At 60.6% G+C, this 21268-nt stretch overlaps 1 protein-coding gene across 1 annotated transcript; it reads left to right on the top strand.

The window, feature by feature from the left end:
• Nucleotides 1-101: 101 nt before the first annotated feature.
• On the top strand, nt 102-18404 carry SLC26A11 (solute carrier family 26 member 11). The gene is given in 18 exon segments (XM_043585765.1): nt 102-154; nt 157-335; nt 876-1068; nt 1430-1515; nt 3978-4057; nt 5171-5243; nt 5245-5314; nt 5777-5952; nt 6374-6446; nt 9032-9082; nt 10871-10931; nt 12361-12416; nt 12499-12639; nt 15096-15223; nt 15590-15689; nt 16088-16221; nt 16684-16756; nt 17549-18404. Coding segments are annotated over 18 exon segments (1818 nt in total). The 5' UTR covers nt 102; the 3' UTR covers nt 17641-18404.
• The last annotated feature ends 2864 nt before the right edge of the window (nt 18405-21268 follow it).

Consider the following 21268-nt stretch of genomic DNA (forward strand, 5'->3'; position numbering starts at 1 on the left):
CCCGTGTGCCCCTCCTGACTGCCCTGGACCCTGCCCTGTTGCTGGATTCTCCCAAGCCTAGACCCTGACTGCTGCTGTGTCATCCCCATGCCCACCCCAGGCATGCCCTCTCCTGTGAAGGCGTTGGGGCAGGCCAGGCCCTCGGGTGCCAGTATGCCCCACAGGCCCGCTGCTGCTCCCCTGCGGCCCTGCAGAGGCGGCTGCCCATCCTGGCCTGGCTGCCGGACTATTCCGTGTCATGGCTGAAGATGGACGCCATCGCCGGACTCTCCGTCGGGCTCACCGTCATCCCGCAGGCGCTGGCCTACGCCGAGGTGGCTGCCCTCCCGCCCCAGGTGAGACGTCTGCCCCGCTGCCGCCCCACTCCAGCCTCAGCACCGTCCCGGGAGCCGAGCAGAAATGCGTAGTGTCCCCTCCAGACAGGCAGGGCACCAGAACCCCAGCCCCGTGGGGCCCCCCAGAAGGCTTGGCGTGCAGTCTGCAGCATGTGACCGCCTTGGGGCAGACACACGCCCCTGTAACCGCTCTTGCCACACTCGTCACACGCAGGCACTGGACCAGTAGTGCTGGGTTGCCCCAGGGGCCCGGCAGCATGACTCACAAGAATGTTTTCTTAGACTCCTAGACTGAGATAAGGGCTCAGGCCTTTGTACTCCTGTGGGCACCCCGCTGGGAAGCAGGTGGAAAAGAGGCCCCCGGTCACTGTAGGTCCCCAACCGTGGCTAACGGCGTGAGTGCTTTACCCCGCCTGTGCGCCGGGGTCCCCGCAGGACACGACAGCCACCCGCCACAGATCCTGCGCTTAGACACCTGCCCACGGGACCCCGTGGGCATGCTGTGTGCCTCCTTGATGCTCAGTGCTGTCTCCCCACCAGTACGGCCTCTACTCTGCCTTCATGGGATGCTTCGTGTACTTCTTCCTGGGCACCTCCCGGGACGTGACCCTGGGCCCGACGGCCATCGTGTCCCTCCTGGTGTCTTTCTACACTTTCCACGAGCCTGCCTACGCCGTGCTGCTGGCCTTTCTGTCTGGCTGCATCCAGTTAGCCATGGGCTTCCTGCACTTGGGTAAGACTCTCGGGCCTTCCTGTCACGGGATACCCAGGCCCCTGCGTCCCGGGGATGCCCTGGCCCTCAGCCAAAATTTCCTTCTTTGCATCCCAAGGGCTCTTCGTGTGTGTGTGTGTGTGTGTGTGTGTGTGTGTGTGTGAGTGAAGGGGGCCCTCTCAGCCCTCTACTATTCTACTTGGAGAAGGGCTCCGCGTCCCAGACCCTAGCCTCCCTTCCCCACTGTCCAAACTAGTCCAGACGGGGCATGTGGTCCTTAGCCTTGTTCCACCCGGACCGCCTGTCCCAGCCCACATCTAGCCACGTCCTCTGGGACTGGGCAGAGCTGGGACCAGCTTCGTGTTCTCTCTCGGCTGGCCAGGCTTCTTGCTGGACTTCATCTCCTGCCCTGTCATCAAAGGTTTCACGTCTGCTGCCACCGTCACCATTGGCTTCGGGCAGATCAAGGTAGGTGCACTAGTCGGCTCCTGGGCACCTCGTGGGTAGTGGGACAGGGGCTGGGGTCGATATGTGCGGGCCAGTTGATGGCTTGCTGTTCTGGAGCTCAGAGCACAGGTGCTCCAGCGCATCTCCATCGGTCCCGTGAGCCCCTGGGGAAGATGCTGAGTGACGGTTGGACCGTGCAAGAGGTAACGTGGGCGACTGGTAACGACAGTCTAGAGTTTTCTTTTTCTAAATTTCTGTTGACCGTTTTTCTTTGATTTTATTTTTAAAAACTTATTTGGACGCACGTGTATACGTTTTTAAAGTTTATTTTTGAGGGAGCGAGAGAGGGAGAGAATGAGCAGGGGAGGGACAGAGAGAGGGAGAGAGAGGATCCCAAGCAGGATGCTAAGCAGGCTCCGAGCTGTCCTGCGTAGACCCTGAAGTGGGGCTCAAACTCACAAACTGAGATCATGATCTGAGCCAAGATAAAGAGTCAGATGTCAGTTGACCAAGCCACCCAGGCACCTCTGTATACTTTTTTTGGGAGAGAGAAAGAGAGAGAGTGCGTGTGCGCCCCTGCACCTTGGGGCTGGGGAGGAGCAGAGGGAGAGGGAGGGACAGCATCCCAAGCAGGCTCCACGCTCAACGCGTGAGCCTGACGTGAGGCTAACCCCAAGACCCTGGGATCACGACCTGAGCTGAAATCAAGATTCGGACACTCAGCCGACTGAGCCTCCCAGGCGCCCGTTTGGTGCTTTTCAGATGCCATGCTTCTTTATAATTCTGTGAAACACAACTGTAAGAAGCACCAGAACCAATCACCATCCGTTATTTGAGGACCTTATTTGCTGCCCTTTCACTGGGTTTTAAGTTCCCGAGAAGGGCGTGTTTTCTTTAGGACTGCGGTCGCCTGGCCCTGAGCTTTGTAAAAAGGAAGTGAGTGCTCAGTGGGGTGCCTGGAGTAGAACTGAGCCAGGGTGTGGGGATGAAGGCCCCCCCCCCCCCCGCCTGTGTGTCACCTCTCCGAGCCGCGGATCCCATGGCCAGGCTCTGCTCCCGGCTGGCCCAGCGCGTCTCCCTGATGGTGGTGGAGCGGGAGAGTCCGGGACACGAGGGCGTATGAGCCAGAGCTGACCCTGTTTGTGCTCTTGCTACGTGCCAGACGCTGGGCCAAACCCTCCCTCGTGTTTGATTCTCAGGCTGCTCCTGGGAGGCAGGTCTGTGGTTATCTGCACCAGAGAGGAGACGCTGCTCAGGAAGGTGCGGGTGGTCACGGTTTATGTATTCTGTGCACACGTGTGTCAGGGTGAGCTCGGCAAGTGCCGCTCCTTGGGACAGTGTGTCCTTTATTCTGGAAACACCGTTCTTCTTTTTCAGCATCAGGATTGTTCTTTTATGGGACTGTAATACAGAGAGGGCAGCTTTTTTTTTTTTTTTTTAATAGTTTATTTATCCTAAGAGAGGGAGGGATTCTCAAGCAGGCTCTGAGTTGTCCGCATGGAGCCCAATGTGGGGCTTGAATTCACGAACCGTGAGGTCGTGATCTAAGCCGAAGTCGGACACTGAATTGACTGAGCCCTCCAGGCTCCCCTATAGAGGACCGCTTCTTAATACACTCTTACTTGGCAATCCCAGGTCCCCCAAATCTTTAACGCCTTGACCAGGTTACGACAGCCATTTGAGAGCCCTAAGCTGGGGGTGGGGGAAGGGTCGGGGGGGGGGGGTCCTCCTGACCTGCCCTGGCTGGGAGCTACTTGGGCCCCAGAATCCATGTGTCTCCACCCCAGTGTCTGTCCCATCTGGGGCTGTGTGCAGGTTTGGGGATCCTTGCAGCCTGACCATTCTGGGGGTCGGGGCATCAACCTTCTCGCTAATGTTCCCCACCTGGTCTCAAGTGGATAAAGAACTAAAACAAAGGGTAGACCCCTTCTCCTCTCCGAGGACCCTGCCCTCCTGGGTCCCCCAGCATCCTTCCCAGGAGGCCCTCGGAGCCCCGGCAGCTCTGCCTTTGGCTCCACCTGGCTGTACCTCTGGCAGGAGGTGGGCCTGGCTGGTGGGCCTCCGGGTGAGGGTTGTGGCCTCGGGCCAGTGGCAGGGGGTAGGGATGGGGTGCTCCGTGTGAGGGATGGGATGGAGCCAAGGGCAGTGGGGCCTGCAGGGCGGGGTGGGGTGGGCCGACAGCGACCCCAGACCCTTGACCAGGGCGCACGAAGAGGTCTCCCTGCTTTGAGATCACCCGGACTGGTTTTCCTCACAAGGGAGAATTATTCACCAAGACGTGTCCTTGGTCTCTTTCGCCCAAGGATCACGAGCCCCTGCCCCTGGGGGCTTTGGGAATGGGCAGAGGGTCCCCAGAGAGCCTTGGGATGTGCCCCCAGCAAGGGCCCTTGGACTCTGGGTTTACAACGTACTGAGATGCTGCAGGGGAGGGCTTCAGGCCTCACTTTGAGAAGGTTGTCTGATCTGAGTCTCTGTTTGAACAGAACCTCCTGGGACTGCAGGGTATCCCCAGACAGTTTTTCCTGCAAGTGTATCACACCTTCCGCAACATCGGAGAGACCAGGTACCTCATGGCCGTGTGGTCCTGCCCGTGTAGGGAAGCCCTTCCTCCCGGAACCCCTCTCCCAGGCCCCACCCCTGGGGGGAACTTATTCCCGACCTCTGGGGCCTGTCCCTTCGAACAGGTCCCAGAGCAGCACCAGCGTCACAGGGGAGCTGGTTAGGAATGCAGACTCGCAGCCATGTGCGGACCTGCTCAAGCAGCCAGCGTTCAGCGGGGGCCCCGGGGGGTCAGTGTGCGCACTGCAGTTTGAGAAGCACTGTGCGGGACGACCTGAGAGCCGGTCCCATCCCGTGGCCCTGCACAGAGCCTTGGGTGGTAGGGGTGGGAGGGCCCCCCGCAGAGGAAGGGCAGCGGTCTGTCCAGAGGTTTGTGGTTCAGTGAGGAGAACGCAGGCCACGGGGCAGGCAGACAATGTGGATGTGCCCGAGGGACGGGCGGCAGGCAGCGGGTCATGGGGCTTCTTCAGTCGAAGGGTCTCCCCCAGAGAGCAGCCAGGGTAACGAGACCGATAGGAGAGGTTCCCAGATGAGCCGGGAGTCTGGACGTGTCCCTGGCCGGAGGAGCAGTGACCTGGGGGTAGCTGCCCGGTGGGGCCGGTGCTGAGGCATGGAGGGAGAGGGGGAGACCTGTGACCGACTGTCCTCTCTCCCCTTCGCCTGCAGTGAGGCTCCTCGGGGCTGAACCCACTGGAAGCCAGGGGCTTCCTGGCCCGGGTCATGCAGCCTGTGGGGGTCATCCTCCTGGGGGGGGAGGGGGGCAGGAGAATTGGAGACTGACTGGTCAGAGAGCATAAGAGGCAGTCAGATCTCCCTAGGCAGTTCTTCCTGCAGGTGAACTTCCTGGAACAGTCCAGGCCTCTGCAGCCCACAGAGCTACGTGACTCAAAACGTGAGCTAGTGGCCCCAGTGCCGCTGGGATTCGGGCCTCGGCTCCCAGGCCTGCGCTGGCCTGCGTGGTCACTGAACAAAACGTTGAAATAGAGCAGGGAAGCACTTTGCTTAGCAGACAGCGAGAAGAGCAACCGAGAGAGGCGGCTTTCCCGCGGAAGGGGCAACCGAGGGGCAGAGGTGTGTGCCCTGGGCCGGCCTGGGCGTGACCGGTGTCTGTCCACAGGGTGGGCGATGCCGTGCTGGGGCTGGTCTGCATGGTGCTGCTGTTGGTGCTGAAGCTGATGCGGAACCACGTGCCCCCCCGTCCACCCCGAGATGCCCCCCGGCGTGCGGCTCAGCCACGCGCTGGTCTGGACGGCCACAACAGGTGAGGGGTGTTCCGGCCGAGGAAGTTGTGCAGCCGTCCTGCACACCCAGGGTGAGGGGTGCCCCGTGTGCCCCCCCCCCCCGCCCAGCCCCGGAGTCCCACCCCGAGGGATTCTCCTGTCTCTGGTCTGGATGTGACTTGAGAGCTGGCTGCATGATGGGGCTCACGTTCCGGGAAGAGGTGTCACCCCCACTTAAGCAGCCAGCACAGCCCAGGCAAGATGCGAGGGGTGGGACGCAAGGTGCACCAGTAGGTGACGCGCGTGTGGGCCCTGCACGTCGCCATACGCCTGTCCTGCCGTCTTGGTTTGCCGTGGCATCACGTGTTCACGCCCTCCCCACAGTCACTCGAGCCCGTGCTGTTTCCCAGGCGGGAGCATCAGGGGCCGTGGCTGGAGTAGGGTGTATTCACCCCAGTCACCCAGAGGAGCCGGGTTCACCAACGGTTCTCGCTCTGTCCTAGCTCGCAACGCACTGGTGGTCTCCTTTGCCGCCCTGGTCGCGTACTCCTTCGAGGTGACTGGATACCAGCCTTTTGTTCTAACCGGACAGACGGCCGAGGGGCTCCCTCCCGTCCGCCTTCCGCCCTTCTCGGTGACCACGGCCAACAGAACAGTTTCCTTCACCGAGATGGTACAGGTGGGTAGAGGCGGGGAGCCAGGCCTCTGGGCTGAGCTGCGGCAGCCTCTGGCCTGGTTCTGTCTGCGCCCTGATGCATCCGCTTCGTAACAAGGAGCTCTGAGCCCCGTTGGGACCCCTGAGTCCTCAGGGCGGAGCGCCTCTGGGTGCAGGGACGGGCACGGAAGAGTTCCAGATGGGGCACGACCTCAAAGGACACCACCTTTATTTTCCTGCCCTGAGCCCAGAGGAGCGTCTCGCGTCACGGGCGCTGGCAAAGCAGGGGTTCGTTCAGCGTCCTGCTCCGTGCACATGCCACACGGGGTTGCCTCCTTGCGCGTGTGAGCTCACGGCCCCGCGGCCGAAGGACGGGTCACTGCCCGCTCAGACCCCTGCTCTCCTTCCTCAGAGGGTCACTCACTGTCCCTGTCTCCTCCCTCAGGACATGGGGGCTGGGCTGGCCGTGGTGCCCCTGATGGGTCTCCTGGAGAGCATCGCGGTGGCCAAGTCCTTTGGTAAGGTGCCCGCCATCACGCCTCCCTGGTGCTGTCCGGGAGCCTGAATAGCTTGCCTGCTCTTTTCCGTTCTGTTCTCTGCTTTGATTTTTCACAGCTTGCGTTTTTATCCAAGTAGTACATGTTCGTCTTTAAACAAAAATTTGTGGTGAAAGCGGATTTAACAATGAAAAACGTCACCCAGTGGTGGCTGCTAACGTCTGGGAGCCTGCTCTCCAGAAAAAGAAGGGCTTCCGTTTCCCCTTTGCGTTTTCTTTGACGGAAACGTTCCCCCCACCCACGTGGCTCCCGGCAGAGCAGAGTTTGAAGTTCCCATCTTGGGATGAGATTGCGGTAGCCACGCCCCCATGCGATGGCCACGCCCCCAGGCGGTAGCCACACCCCCACGTGTATATGCTGTGAAATAAGCTTGTCTTAGGAAAAGGTATGTAGGCAAAGGAGGAGTTTTTGTTTGTTTTTTTTAGGAGGAGTTTTAAGTATATCTTTATTTTTAATATAATTTGATGGGAAGTTCTCACATAATAGATAGTAATGGCTATGTTTGGTGACAGGTTCCCACAATTCCTAAAAGTTCAACAACGTCAGGTGCCTGGGTGGCTCCGTCGGTTGAGTGCCTGACTCTTGATTTTCGCTCAAGTCATGATCTCACGGTTGTGGGATCGGGCCCTGTGTTGGGTTCCTCACTCAGCATGAAGCCTGCCTAAGATTCTCTTTCTCTCTCTTCCTCCTCTCCCTCTGCCCCTCTCCCTGCTCAGGCTCCCTGGCTCTCTAAAAAAGTAAATAAAAACCACTTAAAGAAAAAATGTTAACAACGTGCTCCTTCAGTCGGCTGAGCACACCTGGCCTGTCCCCTCCTTGCCCCCAGGGAGGCCCAGAGACCTTAATCTACTTAAATGTCTATTGCCCTCATTCCTCCCTCTGGGCTGAGGCTGCTTCATCTTTCTCCTGTCCCCTCCCTTTGGTCTGCTGGACGTCCAGCTTTGTGTTGTCTGTGTGGGTGGCGTTTTCATTTCTTTTTTTGGGGTTTTTAAAATTTTTTTTTAATGTTTTATTTATTTTTGAGACAGAGAGAGACAGAGCATGAACAGGGGAGGGGCAGAGAGAGAGGGAGACACAGAATCGGAAGCAGGCTCCAGGCTCTGAGCCATCAGCCCAGAGCCCGACGCAGGGCTCGAACTCACGGACCGCGAGATCGTGACCTGGCTGAAGTCGGACGCTTAACCGACTGAGCCACCCAGGCGCCCCTAATGACGGTTAGGCTCTCACCCTGGGGTTCAGGTGGACCCTAAAGATGAAACCCAGGAAAGGTGCCCGTGTCGCTCTGTCTCCATAGATCGGCTCTGGTTATGCCAGGATTTCGTTTCCTCGTGCGAACTGCCAGCAGCCTGACCCTTCTGTCCTTCTGAAGAGAGTCTCGAACACTCTCTTCCAAATGCCAGTGGCTGCTCGAGGTCATGTTCCGATCAAATCTTTCTTGTACAGCTCTTGGTTTTCTGATTATCTTTTTCTGGCAGGGGAGATTTGGGGGCATTTTGGAGTTTACATCTTAAAGAATTTATGCCTCTCGCCTCACTTTAAAACTTTGTTTTCTGGGGCGCCTGGGTGGCTCAGTCGGTTAAGCATCCAACTTCGGCTCAGGTCAGGATCTCAGGGTTCTTGAGTTGGAGCCCCCGCGTCAGGTTCTGTGCTGACAGCTCAGAGCCTGAAACCTGCTTTGGATTCTGTGTCTGCCTCTCTCTGCCCTTCCCCTGCTTGTTCTCTCCCTGTTTTCCTTTGAAGTCAGTTGCTCTCCTGTCCTAACTTGTAAGCTTGTCATCCTCTGAATCGGGGGCTTGGAGAACCCGTGCTGCTGCCCATGGCCTGAGAGTGGCTGTTACATTTTTAAGCGTTTGAAAAAAATTTCTAAACAAGTTTAGGATTTCCTGACACACGAAAAGCACGCGAAGTTCACGATCTCAGTATTCGTGTAGCAGAAAGGTGTTACTGGAACGCGGTCCTGCTCACGTGATCGCGGGTTTTCCACAGCTGCTACTTCCGGCTGTGACACGCACGGAGTCGTCGTGACAGAGTGTGGCCGGCAGAGCCTAAAATGTTCCCAGCTGGCCCTTCACAGAAACGCGTGCCAGTCGCTGCCTGGGATTCACGGCCGCCGCGTGTCCCCCCCACCCCCACCCCGTGCCTGCCGGCCCGTCTGTCTGAATGGCCTCGTCCGTGCCTTCCGGGTCCTCCCCACTCGTGATCAGACAGGTTTTCGTTTCAGACTTCGCCCTTCTCGTGAGAGCAGCACACGTCGTCATAGGGCACGCGGAAGGTGCAGACGCGTACCAAGAAGCCGCTCTCGCCACCCCAGTTGGCCGCTGTTCACGTTTTCCCGTCCATCTTTCTGCCCTTTCTTGGGAGACACGCGTACACGCTTGAGCGTATTTGTTCGCATACATGCATGTGTTTTTTTGCGTGTTTACACGCTTACGTTTACATCACATAGACGTTGCCGTGGGTGGAAGTTGATAATCTGTTTTTTGTCTGACAGACGTTTTCTCAGCGAGGCCGTGTATCTAGTGACTGTTTTTATTCTCTCTCCGTAGCTTCCCAGAATAATTACCACGTTGACGCCAACCAGGAGCTGCTGGCCATCGGTAAGACCCCAGCGGCGGTCTCACTTGGGCTGCTCAGACCGTGGTGATGCGCGTGGCGAGGTACAAGGAGCAGAGGTCGCCGCGAGTCGGGGCCGTCCCCGGATGGTCCCGTGCACGCTCACGTGGCGTAGGCGGCTGACCTCTGGTGTCGCTGTGACTGGAGCTTATTGAGCACTTGCTGTATACCAGACCCTGAGGTCTGTAGCTCTGCTCCGGCTCAAGGAATGCCAGGAATGTTCCACATTGGGGTCAGATCGCTGAGGAACGTGGGCTCCGGGTGAGCCTGCTGATGTCCGGGACCCCGTCTGTCCTCGCCCCCTCCCCGTGACCCCCCTGCAGGCCGGGCAGGCAGGTCAGCGAAGACTCGGGTAGGCCCCACTATTGGGTGGGTCTATGCCAGGTGTCCTGGCTTTTTGTTTAGTTTCCACATTTCTGGCCTCTCTGGGGATTCTTTTTTTTTTTTTTTTTTTTAACGTTTATTTATTTTTGAGACAGAAAGAGACAGAGCATGAACGGGGGAGGGGCAGAGAGAGAGGGAGACACAGAATCTGAAACAGGCTCCAGGCTCTGAGCCATCAGCCCAGAGCCCGACGCGGGGCTCGAACTCACGGACCGTGAGATCGTGACCTGGCTGAAGTCGGACGCTTCACCGACTGAGCCACCCAGGCGCCCCTCTGGGGATTCATTTTGAGGGCATGACCCGCATCTTAAATTGAGTTCTCACGACTGTTTTTCATTTGTGGACACCAGGCTCTTCTGCCTTTGCTTCCTGCCGCTTGTGAGGTAGGCAGGGGTCTGACCTGGCGTTGCCAGTAGGTGTCTTCCCGGGGGAGTCCACAGGAGCCCCCCACCCCTGCCCCCCGCCCTGCTGCTTCCCCGCATGGCGACGTTTTGGGCTCGAGCCACTGAGTTTCCTGACAGCACAGGGCATGGGGCCCCAGGATGGGTCACAGAGACTTTGGGGGGCTCCTCTCTGAGCTCGTGGCGGACGGGCGCCGCAGAACGCCCACACCACGCGGTCAGGTCTCTGACCGGAGTCTCGGGCCATCGCGAAGAGTCAGGGTGACCGTGTGTGGTCAGCACACGGCCTCTGCTACCTCCAGCGATGTGTGGCCCTGCTCTCGGGGCACGTGCTGGGCTGTGGGACCCAGGAGGGCCTGGTTCTGAGCGGGCCCCACCCTGAGCTGTCTCACGAGCGGGTACCTGAACCTGTGAGCCCATTGTGGCGTTACGGACCGTGCGGGACTGTGGTCTTTGGGAAGGCCCTGGGCGAGCCACATGCTGGCACAGGGCCGCCCGTGATAAACGTGGGCTAATTAGTTATCTCCGTTCGTAGGTCCCGGCCAGGGTCTCAGGTGTGGGTGAGTCAGCGTCACGGGAGTGGGGCACTTACTAGCCGTGACCTTGTGTACTAGCTGGTCATCTCACGAAAGGAGTGTGGGTTTGAAGAAGGAGGGGGATAGCTGACCTCCGGGCTGGTGGGCCTTCTGGGCCCTGTTATACATGGAAAAAGGCATGTTTAGTTCACCGGGGCAAGGCTGGGGCCGGAGTTACTTTAAAGTTAGGGTCAACCCCAGTGAACTGGGCCAAGATCACGATTTGTGTTTCCTTCCCTGTGACAGACACCCGGACACTCGTAGCACAGCCCTGGGTGATTCCTCCCACCTTCCCCTCTTCCTGTTTCCGTCCTGGTCTCCGGCCTCCGTTTCATCATCATGTCCCATGTGTTTGTATCATTTTATGTCCCGCTCCCCCCGGATAAACCTCTTGCTTCCGTTTCCTCCCCAGGCCTGACCAACGTGCTGGGCTCCCTCGTCTCCTCCTACCCGGTCACAGGCAGCTTTGGGCGGTGAGTGACCACGTCCTTCTCTGTGCCTTGGGCGGGGGAGGTCCCAGCCCAGGCCAGAGGGTCCACATGCAGCTCGAAGAGCCTGCCGGGCCCCTGCCCACATCTCGATGCCCCTCTGTTCTCCTCTGGGGCAGAAGTCTGCCTGTGGTGGCCGCACCCCTCCATCAGCGGCATCCATGGGAGGCAGGACCTGGGCTCACTCTGCCGCCCTTCACCATCTCGCCTGTTTTTCTCTGGTCGCCGGTGCCGCGGTTTACTCCTAACACGTCCCCAGCACGCGGCAGGGCTCCCCGCATCTCCTGCCCGAGCGTATTCCGGAAGGGGACGGGAAGCATCGTGCTCCGTGTGGAGAAACGGGTGTGGGTTACGCACAGCCTCCACACGTGCTGGCACCAACCCCCCCCCCCCCCCCGGAAGGGCAGAGGGCAGGGCAGAGAGTGACCTTGCTGGGGGGGGGGGAGAAGTGGGGGCATTGGCCGGCAGCACCTGCGTCCCCAGAACCGCTGGCCCGACCCCGTCTGAGTACTGGACCTCCGCAACACCCCCAAACCCCCGCGTCCGAGGGGCCGCAGGGCCCACTCCGTGTCCTCGCCTGCAAAGAGCGCATAGAACGAAGCCAGCAGCCTGCGGGCACTGGGCTGGTTTTGTGAAATAAACCCTCCGTGTGTCCCCAGTCTAACCTTCCACCAGCTCTTGTAGCGTGACCTGTCCATCAAGGTCGCAGGTCTTGTGCCCCCGTCTGGTGCAGTACCTTGCATATAACGGGTACCAGAAAAATCAGGGAGTGTTGGAGGAGTGAAGTTTCTGGAAAAGCGGAAGACGACTTAGGCTCTCTGGACACGTACAGACGGACTGGCATATCCAGAGGGCATGCAGGCGGGCACAGGTCACCGTCAGGGTGATGGGGAGCCGAAACCGGGTTCTACCTTTGTGGTGCTCGCGGTGGCAGAGGAACATGTGGGCCGGACTCGAGTTCTTGGGCAGAGAAGGCTTTTTCCTGGGTTGCGGGACCGGATGCAGTTTTCCAAACAGGCGACGGGAAAAAGGGAAGTCGAAAACAGCCAAGTTGACTTCCAGTCCTCTGGGAGGAGCCTCACCGTCAGCCCGTGGCGGTCGTCTCTCCAGGCCTTTCTGTCCACATGTGCGCGTGCGTGTGGGAGACGAGTGTGTGGTGAGAGGGACGTCCCCCACTCGATAGTGTCAGCGGCATGTCTGCGTATCCGTGAACGCAGTGACATTTTTGCTAGCCTGCCGTGATGAAATGCCACAGCTGGGGACAGGCAGGGTTGGCTGCTCCTCAGTGTCCCGCTTAGGCGCCAGTGTCCGCGGGGCCCCGACGTCCCCTTCCAGGCGCTCTGGTCCCAGGGGCCAGCCTCCCCTGCCGGTCCAGGGCCCCTCAGCCACCAGGGGCGTCTGTGTTTCCTTCCAGGACGGCTGTGAACGCGCAGTCGGGGGTGTGCACCCCAGCAGGGGGCCTGGTGACAGGTGAGCAACCCCCCCCAAGCCCGGAGCGCGTGCGGGGCGGGGCTGGTGGTCACCCGTGACGCCCTGCGCCCCCACCCCGCAGGAGTGCTGGTGCTGCTGTCGCTGGACTACCTGACCTCGCTGTTCTACTATATCCCCAAGTCCGCCCTGGCCGCCGTCATCATCATGGCCGTGGCTCCGCTGTTCGACGCCGGGATCTTCGGGACGCTCTGGCGCGTGAAGAGTACGTGTGTGCTCGCCGGTCACGCGCACGTCTCCTGGATCCTCCCCCCACCGTCTTCCGGGACCCACGGGGCACGGTTGCGGCCGGGGGTTACCGTTGTCCCGGGAGGTGGCCCTGCTGGCCGTGGGTCAGGAGGGCGAAGGGTGCCCCAGACCCGCTCCGTGCAGTGCGGAGTGAGTCTGCAGCCCGCAGGCACCCCTGCTGCCCTCCCCCCCGCCCCTGCTCCCCCTTCTCTCTCCTCCATCCTTCCTCCTCTCCCCCTCCTCGCCTCCCCTCCGTCCTTCTCCTCCTCTCTCTTCTCCCCTTCCCCCCTCCTCCCCCTCCTCCCCTCCCTCCTTGCCCTTCTCCCCTCCCCTCCACCCTTCCTTCTCCCCTCCCCTCCTCCCCTCCCCTCCATCCCTCCTTCTCCTCCTCTCTTCTTCCCCTCCCCCTCCTCCCCCTCCTCCCCTTCCCCCTCCTCCCCTCCCCTTCATCCCTCCTCCCCTCCATCCCTCCTTCTCCCCTCCTCCCCTCCCCTTCATCCTTCCTTCTCCTCCTCCCCTTCCCCCTCATTTCCTCGTGGATTCTCCCCTCCATCCCTCCTTCTCCCCTCCTCCCTTGCCCTCCTCTCTTCCCCTTCATCCCTTCTCCCCTCTCCTCTATCCCTCCTTCTCCCCCTCCTCCCCTCCCCTCCTTCCTCTTCTCCTCTCCCCTCCATCCCTCCTTCCCCCCTCCTCCCCTCCCCTCCTTCCCCTTCTCCTCTCCCCTCCATCCCTCCTTCTCCTCCTCTCTTCTTCCCCTCCCCCTCCTCCCCCTCCTCCCCTTCCCCCTCCTCCCCTCCCCTTCATCCCTCCTCCCCTCCTCCCCTCCCCTCCATCCCTCCTTCTCCCCTCCTCCCTTCCCCTCCTCCCTTCCCCTTCATCCCTTCTCCCCTCCCCTCTATCCCTCCTTCTCCCCCTCCTCCCCTCCCCTCCTTCCTCTTCTTCTCTCCCCTCCATCCCTCCTTCCCCCCTCCTCCCCTCCCCTCCATCCCTCCTCCCCTCCATCCCTCCTTCCCCCCTCCTCCCCTCCCCTCCATCCCTCCTCCCCTCCATCCCTCCTTCCCCCCTCCTCCCCTCCCCTCCATCCCTCCTCCCCTCCATCCCTCCTTCCCCCCTCCTCCCCTCCCCTCCATCCCTCCTCCCCTCCATCCCTCCTTCCCCCCTCCTCCCCTCCCCTCCATCCCTCCTCCCCTCCATCCCTCCTTCCCCCCTCCTCCCCTCCCCTCCATCCCTCCTTCTTCTGTCTCTTCTTCTCCTCCCCGCTCCTCCTCCCCCTCCTCCCCTCCCTCCTTGCCCTTCTCTTCTCCCCTCCATCCCTCATTCTCCCCTCCCCTCCTCCCTTCCCCTCCATCCCTCCTTCTCCCCCTCCTCCCCTCCCCTCCTTCCTCTTCTCCTCTCCCCTCCATCCCTGCTTCTCCCCTCCTCCCCTCCCCTTCATCCCTCCTCCTCTCCATCCCTCCTTCTCCCCTCCTCCCCTTCCCCCTCATTCCCTCATCTATCTTCCCCTCTTCTGTATCCCTCCTCCTTTCCCCTGCTTCTCTCTCCTACTCCCTTTCCCCTTCATCCCTCCTTTCTCTTCTCCTCCTCCCCTTGTTCCTCCTTTTCTTACCCCTCCTCCCTCCTCTCCACCCCTCCTTTTTCTCTTCTGTTCCCCTTTCTCTCCCCCTCCTTCCGTCCCTCCTCCCCCTTTCGCCCCCCCCCCCCACCTCCTTCTCCTCCTCCCCTTTCCCAGCCTCAAGCCTGGCCTGGCTGGGGAGAGATGAGAGGCCTCAGGGTGACCCCAGCGGCCTGACTCCTCTCGGGACTCCCTGGAGCCTGCAGTGCCTTTGACGGAACTCCCGTTCACGTGTTTGTTTCACTGGCAGAAGCAGTGGAGGGATTTACGGGGCTTCCCCGGTTCCTCCCGTCTGCCCCCGAGAGGCATCGGTGATTTCTTCACGTGCCACACGTGCCAGCTCCCTGCTGTGTCGCTGCCGCCCTCGTTGGGACAGCCCAGAGACCTGGGGGCGCCTGTGTGGGCCCGGCAGGTGCTCTCCGCCCCCACGGAAGCCCAGGAAGGATGGGGCCTCCCCTGAGTGACACGTGTCAGGGTCGAATCCTAGGCTGACCCCCAGCCCTCCCGCCTGCCCCAGGACCCTTCCTCCCGTGGCTCAGAGGAGTCACGCGTGTTGCCCAAGGACCCGCCAGGTCCCTTCCTCAGGCCCCCGACAGGTGCCCTCCTCCCTGAGGGCAGGGGCCCTGGGCCTGGCTGTCAGGTCTTAGTGGCCCCTCAGCCAGGCAGGGAGGGCTTTCTTGGCCCTGACACGTCTCGGCCAGCGTGGCCGTGGCCCATGTCAGCCCCTGAGGCCCCAGACGGAGGTCTCTCTGGGGCTCGGGCTCACTGGAGCCCAGCTTATCCTGAGGGGGCCACCCCTCAGTTGGACTCCTCTCTTCCAGGGCTGGACCTGCTGCCCCTCTGCGTGACATTCCTGCTCTGCTTCTGGGAGGTCCAGTACGGCATCCTGGCCGGGACCCTGGTGTCCGCTCTGATCCTCCTGTACTCTGTGGCCAGACCCAAGATGCAGGTACCGGCCCATCTGATCTCCCCGAGCCAGGGGTCTGCTGGCCTCAGGGGGCCTGGTGGGGCGACGCGTGCCCTGGGCGGTACCCCTTGGCTCAACTGTCGCACGCCTCTTCGGTGCGACTCTGGCCCGTGGCACCACCCAGTGACCGTTCACACAGCGGACGGGTGTCCGCCTCCTGCCGTGGACCGCAGAGCTCTCCCGCTGCACGTGAGGCTGCGGGTAGTCGTGAGGGCCCGTCAGCTATGCTCCCCCCGCTCTGTTCTGTCGGCCTGGGTTGGGGCCTCCTGCTGGAGGGGCCACCCTCTCGGAACTGCCAGGTCGGACTTGCCTGTAGGACCCACCGGCTGTCCCCTGCTCTGTCCCCAGGTGTCGGAGGGGCCGGTGCTGGTCCTGCAGCCGGCCAGCGGTCTGCACTTCCCGGCCATCGAGTCCCTCCGGGAGGCGATACTGAGTCGGACTCTGGAAGGTGCGTGGGCTGGGGCCCCCCAACTCCCTGCCACCTTCTCTGTACCCCCGTCTGCTTCCGCGGGACCCTGAGTCCCTGTCCTCAGCCGCCAGGGAGCTCACCCACTCAGGCCCAGGAGGTCTCAGGGCATCTCGGGGGCATCCGGTGGGTGCCTGCCGTCTGCACACAGCAGGAGGGGCTGTTCCCCAACATTTGTTCCTAAAGACTGTCCTTTGTTCCCGGGAGTTGGTGTTTGGGGAAGAAAAGGGGCCTGTTCCTCCTCTGAAGGGGTCGCTGCTGCTGTCTCCAGACGGCTGTGATCACAGGTCCTGCAGACCCCACCCCCACCCTCCCTGCTGGGGCCGGACCCCTCCGTGGCCTCGCTCTGGCCCCTGACCCGCCGGCCCCTGTCTCCGCAGCGTCCCCCCCGCGCTGCGCGGTGCTGGACTGTACCCACGTCTGCAGCATTGACTACACCGTGGTGCTGGGGCTCGGGGACCTCCTGGGAGACTTCCACAGGCACGGCGTCACCCTTGCCTTCGTCGGCCTGCAGGTGGGTGTCGCGACGGGCGGCCCTTTTCGCCCTCAGACCTGCCCGTGAGGTCGGCGTTGTTCCCGTCCCCACGTGAGGACACGGGCACCGAGGCCCCCTGAGGCTGAGTAAGCCGCCCAAAATCACACAGCGAGGACGGTGGCCCCTGCTCCCTGATCCGGGCACCTGGCTCCGGAGCCTGCTGACAACGGTCACGTTCCTCGTCCTGTCTGCAGAGAGCTCGTTTTTGCGTCCTCCTTAGAGTGTCAACTTCTAAATACTCCTCTTCTAGCATAGCCAGGAGGCCCAGTTTCTTCCCTCCATTTCCCTGAGTAGAGGTGGAGTTGTAACTACTTGGACGCTCTGGGGGAAGCAGTGACCTGGCCGGCGGCCCTGGACCTGCGGGCCCGCCCCAGACCTCACGTGCCCACGTGTTGAGACGGGAGCATCCCTGCCCGGAATTAAAGTCTGCCTGCCCTGCAGGTTCCTGTTCTCCGTGCCCTGCTGTCCGCTGACCTGAAGGGTGTACAATACTTCTCCACACTGCAAGAGGCAGGTGGGTACGGCGGGGTCATCTGAGAGCGAGCCACGTCAGCCGCGCGTGCCCGTGGCCCCCAGGATCAGGGTGGCGGGACGGCAAGACAGAAACTCTGGAATCGGAGGGTCGGACGCACAGGTCCAGGAGTGGGGAGCGTGGGCACAGTGGGTGAGGCAGAGGCCACAGAATCGGGGGGCCCTCTTGTTCTGGGGGTTTATCTGGGGGGGGATGTTTTTATTTAAGGTACAGTATAGGTTCAGTGAACGCACAGATCTTAAGTGTGCAACTCGAGTTCTGACAGGTGGGTACAGCCAGGTGTCCGCAGTTGAGATGGAACATTTCCATCATTCCAGAAGGTTTCCTCAGCCCCTCTTCATGACCCCCCCGCCAGGGTTAGCCGCTGTTCTGATTTCTTCCACCGTGGATCAGCTTTGCCTGTTGTAGAACTTGACGTAAAGGGGATCGCAAAGGTTCTTTTCGTGTCCGATTTCTTCGGCTCAGCGTGGTGTCTGAGATCCATCCACGTTGTTGCTGGAAACGGCCGACCCACAGGAGACAGAGGGACAGCTGTGGCCCGGCCCTGCCAGGGGACCGCCTGGCACTGAGGAAGGGTTATCGGGGCGTGGAAAGCAATGAGGCTGTGATCAGGGACGTAGCTGGAAGCCTGCCTGGGGTTGGGGGTGCCGGCCGGGGGAACCCCAGCTCCCTGTGCACCAGGACCCTGAAGTGCCAGCCTCGAATCCCATTCTGTGAAGTGAACCCTCCTCGCTTCAGCTTTTTTAGTGCTTGCAAACCTTGTGTCTTCTGCAGAGAAATACTTGAGTCAGGAACCGGGGACCCAGCCCTACAACATCAGCGAGGATTCTGTTCCGGAACACAAGGTCGCCCTGTTGAAGGCCTGATTGGGGCACCGACGGGCACCTGATGCTCGGGGCGTCTCGCGGAAGGTTCCTGACGCCGGGATTCCGGATGCCACCCGGTGAACACGCTGAGCTGAGGGCTCTGAGCCGGTGACCCTGGAAGGAGGAGGGAAAACCACACACCAGGATCCACAGGTGGGACTCTCACTGCCTTTATTTGGGGTGACTGAATATTTATCTCCCTTCTGATTCCTGGGCACGCACGTTTGTCTGAGGAGTGGTTTGAAGACAGCCTTCTAGAATGACGGACCATGTGAGAAAGAAGGGACGGCATTTCCACCCGGTCCAGGGGAGGGGTCTCCACGCCCCAGCACCTTCCTGGTTACAGGGGACGTTGGGAGTGGGCAGCTCGGAGGTGGGTTCGAGCCTTGGTGGCGGCATCCGTATTTGCCGTCGGGGAGAAAGCCAAGGTGTGTCAAATGATTTCAAAGTGTCTTGTTAAAAATAATTTTGTTGTTGTCGTTTTTTTAAATTAAAAATGTAGCAGCTTTGGTGTTTTTTGTAAAAATCGGAAACGCTTCTTGTAAAAGCTGCAGGAGACCGTCTCCTGCATCCACTTTGGCGGTAGTGCAGACCCCATCCCCGCGGCGTGCGTACAGGTCCGTACATCCACATGTGGGTGCGTGCGTTTACAGTCGTGCGCGGACAGGGTCCTTTCATACGTGGTGCTCTGTGACCCGTACCTTTGTGCAGTCCTTGCTGTGAATGATGCGTTGTGATAATAAACAGAACCGTGATTTGCCGTGGCCCTGTCGTATTTTATTCTGTGTATGTGTCACAATGGACTCCTGAGCCTCTGCACGTGGCCTCTGCCTGTCCCGCCTGTGCACGCACCTTTCCACCCCCGCTGTCACAGCCGAGGAAGCCTCTGCTCCCGGAACTTCTTAGAGAAAGGACTCACTGTGCAGATAGACCCCCTGGAACTCACCGGTGGTCCCACCAAGACATTCTGGCCCAGCGGCCTGGGCCCCGGTCTCGCGATGTACCTCCCTCCAGGCCCCGAGCGCACCCCGTCCCTGAATCTGCGTTTCCTTTCCTCGAGGAGCCTCTCCATCTGCACAGATGAGCATGTCCTCGAGCCCTGTCTGCCTGGCTGCCGCTGCCCAGGGCCCTGGGGGACGGCAGTCCAGTTGTCCCCAGCCCACACACCAAGCACACCCCTTCTTGAACCAGGAGACTGGCCACCCGTCTGCTCTGGCGGGCCCTACCCGCCTGTGAGCCTGGAGGGCGGCTTCCCAGAATCCTCTTCCGGGGCGCAGATGCAGGGATGGGCATCGCAGCCCGGTTGGCAGTTGTAGAGAATGAAGGCCAGCTAAGCGTCTCCGTTTGGGAATGTCGTGACCGCGAAGCACATGAGCTGCAGGGCTGTGTGGCTGAGGGATGAGGCACCCCCGCGCCCCTGCACACGGGTGTTGTTGAAGGGAGAGTTGCAGAACGACCTTCATCTCGAGAGACCATTTGCGGGGGTGCCTGGGGGGCTTGGTCGCTTGAGCATCTGACTCTCGATCTCAGCTCAGGTCACGATGTCAGGGTTCGTGAGTTCGAGCCCCGCGTCGGGCTCTGTGCTGTCAGCGTGGATCCTGCTTGGGACTCTCTCTCTCCCTCTCTCCCTGCCCCTCCCCGCCTCGTGTGTGTGCACGCACACATGTGGTCTTCTCTCCCTGTTAAGATCGAAAAACTTAAGTTAAACGATGGTATTTTAGTTTAAAAATTTTTTTTTTTTTCAACGTTTATTTATTTTTGGGACAGAGAGAGACAGAGCATGAACGGGGGAGGGGCAGAGAGAGAGGGAGACACAGAATCGGAAACAGGCTCCAGGCTCTGAGCCATCAGCCCAGAGCCCGACGCGGGGCTCGAACTCACGGACCGCGAGATCATGACCTGGCTGAAGTCGGACGCTTAACCGACTGCGCCACCCAGGCGCCCCGATGGTATTTTAGTTTTATATCAGAATGAAGTTACAAGTTTACTGAGTTTAAAATTCCTAACTTATTTACGAGCTTATTAACTTTATAATTGATTTCTAATTAGAGCTTACGTTAAATAAAAGAGAAAGGACTGGTCTGGTCAACTGCATGGAAAGAGTTGGGAATTTGGTGCCAAGATGCGGGGCCCCACCATCCCTCGCCAGCAGGTAAGCCCCCTCGGGGCCTTGGCCTATGCGCCGGGGCCCATGGGACTGTGTCCACGACAGCACTGGCTGGAGTGCTGCCTTCGGCAGGCTGACAAGGTCACGGCGCCACCAACACCGTGGCGGTTAGGCACGGGACCTAACTGTGGGTTGGATTAGTGGATTGGTGGATTGGACCTAACCGTGGATTAGGTGGATTGGCAGCACGGGGCTCCCGGTGCCCCAAGCGCGCGAGTTTATTGGGAAAGAGGATCATTACGGGTGTAGTGAGCTGAGACGAGTCCCTACTGGATCAGGATGGGCCCTCACCCGTTCGCTCAGTGCTTAGGAAATGAGCTTGGGTGCGGACGCGCCCCCAGGGAGAAGCAGCCGGCAGAAGTCGGGTGATGCTTCTATAAGCGGAGGAACAGCACAGACGGTCAGCTTGCCGCAGGGAACGCATTTCGCCTCCGCCTCGGAAGGAAGCAGGCCTGCTGGCCCCCGGATCCTGGACTTGGGGGGCTCCGCCTGGGCCAGGCTGCTTTGTTAGAGCCGCCCTGACCGAGCAGCGAGATCTTCAGTGCTGGCTGCTACAAGTCTTCCCCCCCTCCGCTTCCTGGCTGGCCGGAGGGCCCCTCTGTGCCACCCAGCCATGGGTGCCCCGGGAAGCCACAACCTGAGAATGGCAGAGAGCGGGTCACCCGCGGAGCACACGCCCACCGGTGCCGCCCGCCTGTCACAGCAGCTCGGAGCCCTGGAGACGTAGGACCGCACCGTCGAGGGAAGCACAACCTGTGCCACAGACGTGAGCCACGTGTGCCGTTTTAACACTGCCAGTGGCCCTGCCAAACGAGCAAAAGGTAACGGGTGAAATTAACGTATCATCATCCGAAATGCCACCCTTTCCACCTGTGATCTACACGCGACTCACCGACGAGACTCTTGACGTGAGTTTTCTCGTACGAGATCCTCGAGGCCCAACGCGGAGTGTACGCTCACGGCACGTCCCCGTTCACACGAGCCACGCTTTGAGCTTTGTGCCCCGTGTGTCGTGTGGCTGCCGTGTCGGAGAACCCAGGTTTGAGACGTCCGCATCCCAGGCGGTCAGGAGGGCCCCGCTGTCCCGAGCTCATAGCTCATGTGTTTGCCTCCGCCCCCGGAGGTCGTTGGAAGAAACCGAAACCGTGGCAACGGAGGAGGCGGCGTGGCGTGGCCTGCTTGCAGAGAGCTGTTCTGAGGCCAGGTCCCGATTTCTCGCCGCGTGACGTTGGGGAAAATTGTCTGAAGTCTCCGAGATGTCATTTCCACGCCCCCCACAGGACCGCTGCAGGGATTTAATTGAAGAGCAGGGTGAAGGCCTGGCGTGCGTCACGCACGCCAGTAGCCGCTGCTGCTCAGGACCGGACCTCCTGGTGTTATTTCGTGTCCTGTTCTCCCCTTCCCGCCACAAACCTAACGCCTTCCTTGATAAGCACGTCTGAGGGGCAGTCCCCGACAGGA

Source organism: Prionailurus bengalensis, chromosome E1, assembly GCF_016509475.1.
Source record: "Prionailurus bengalensis isolate Pbe53 chromosome E1, Fcat_Pben_1.1_paternal_pri, whole genome shotgun sequence".
Classification (NCBI taxonomy): domain Eukaryota; kingdom Metazoa; phylum Chordata; class Mammalia; order Carnivora; family Felidae; genus Prionailurus; species Prionailurus bengalensis.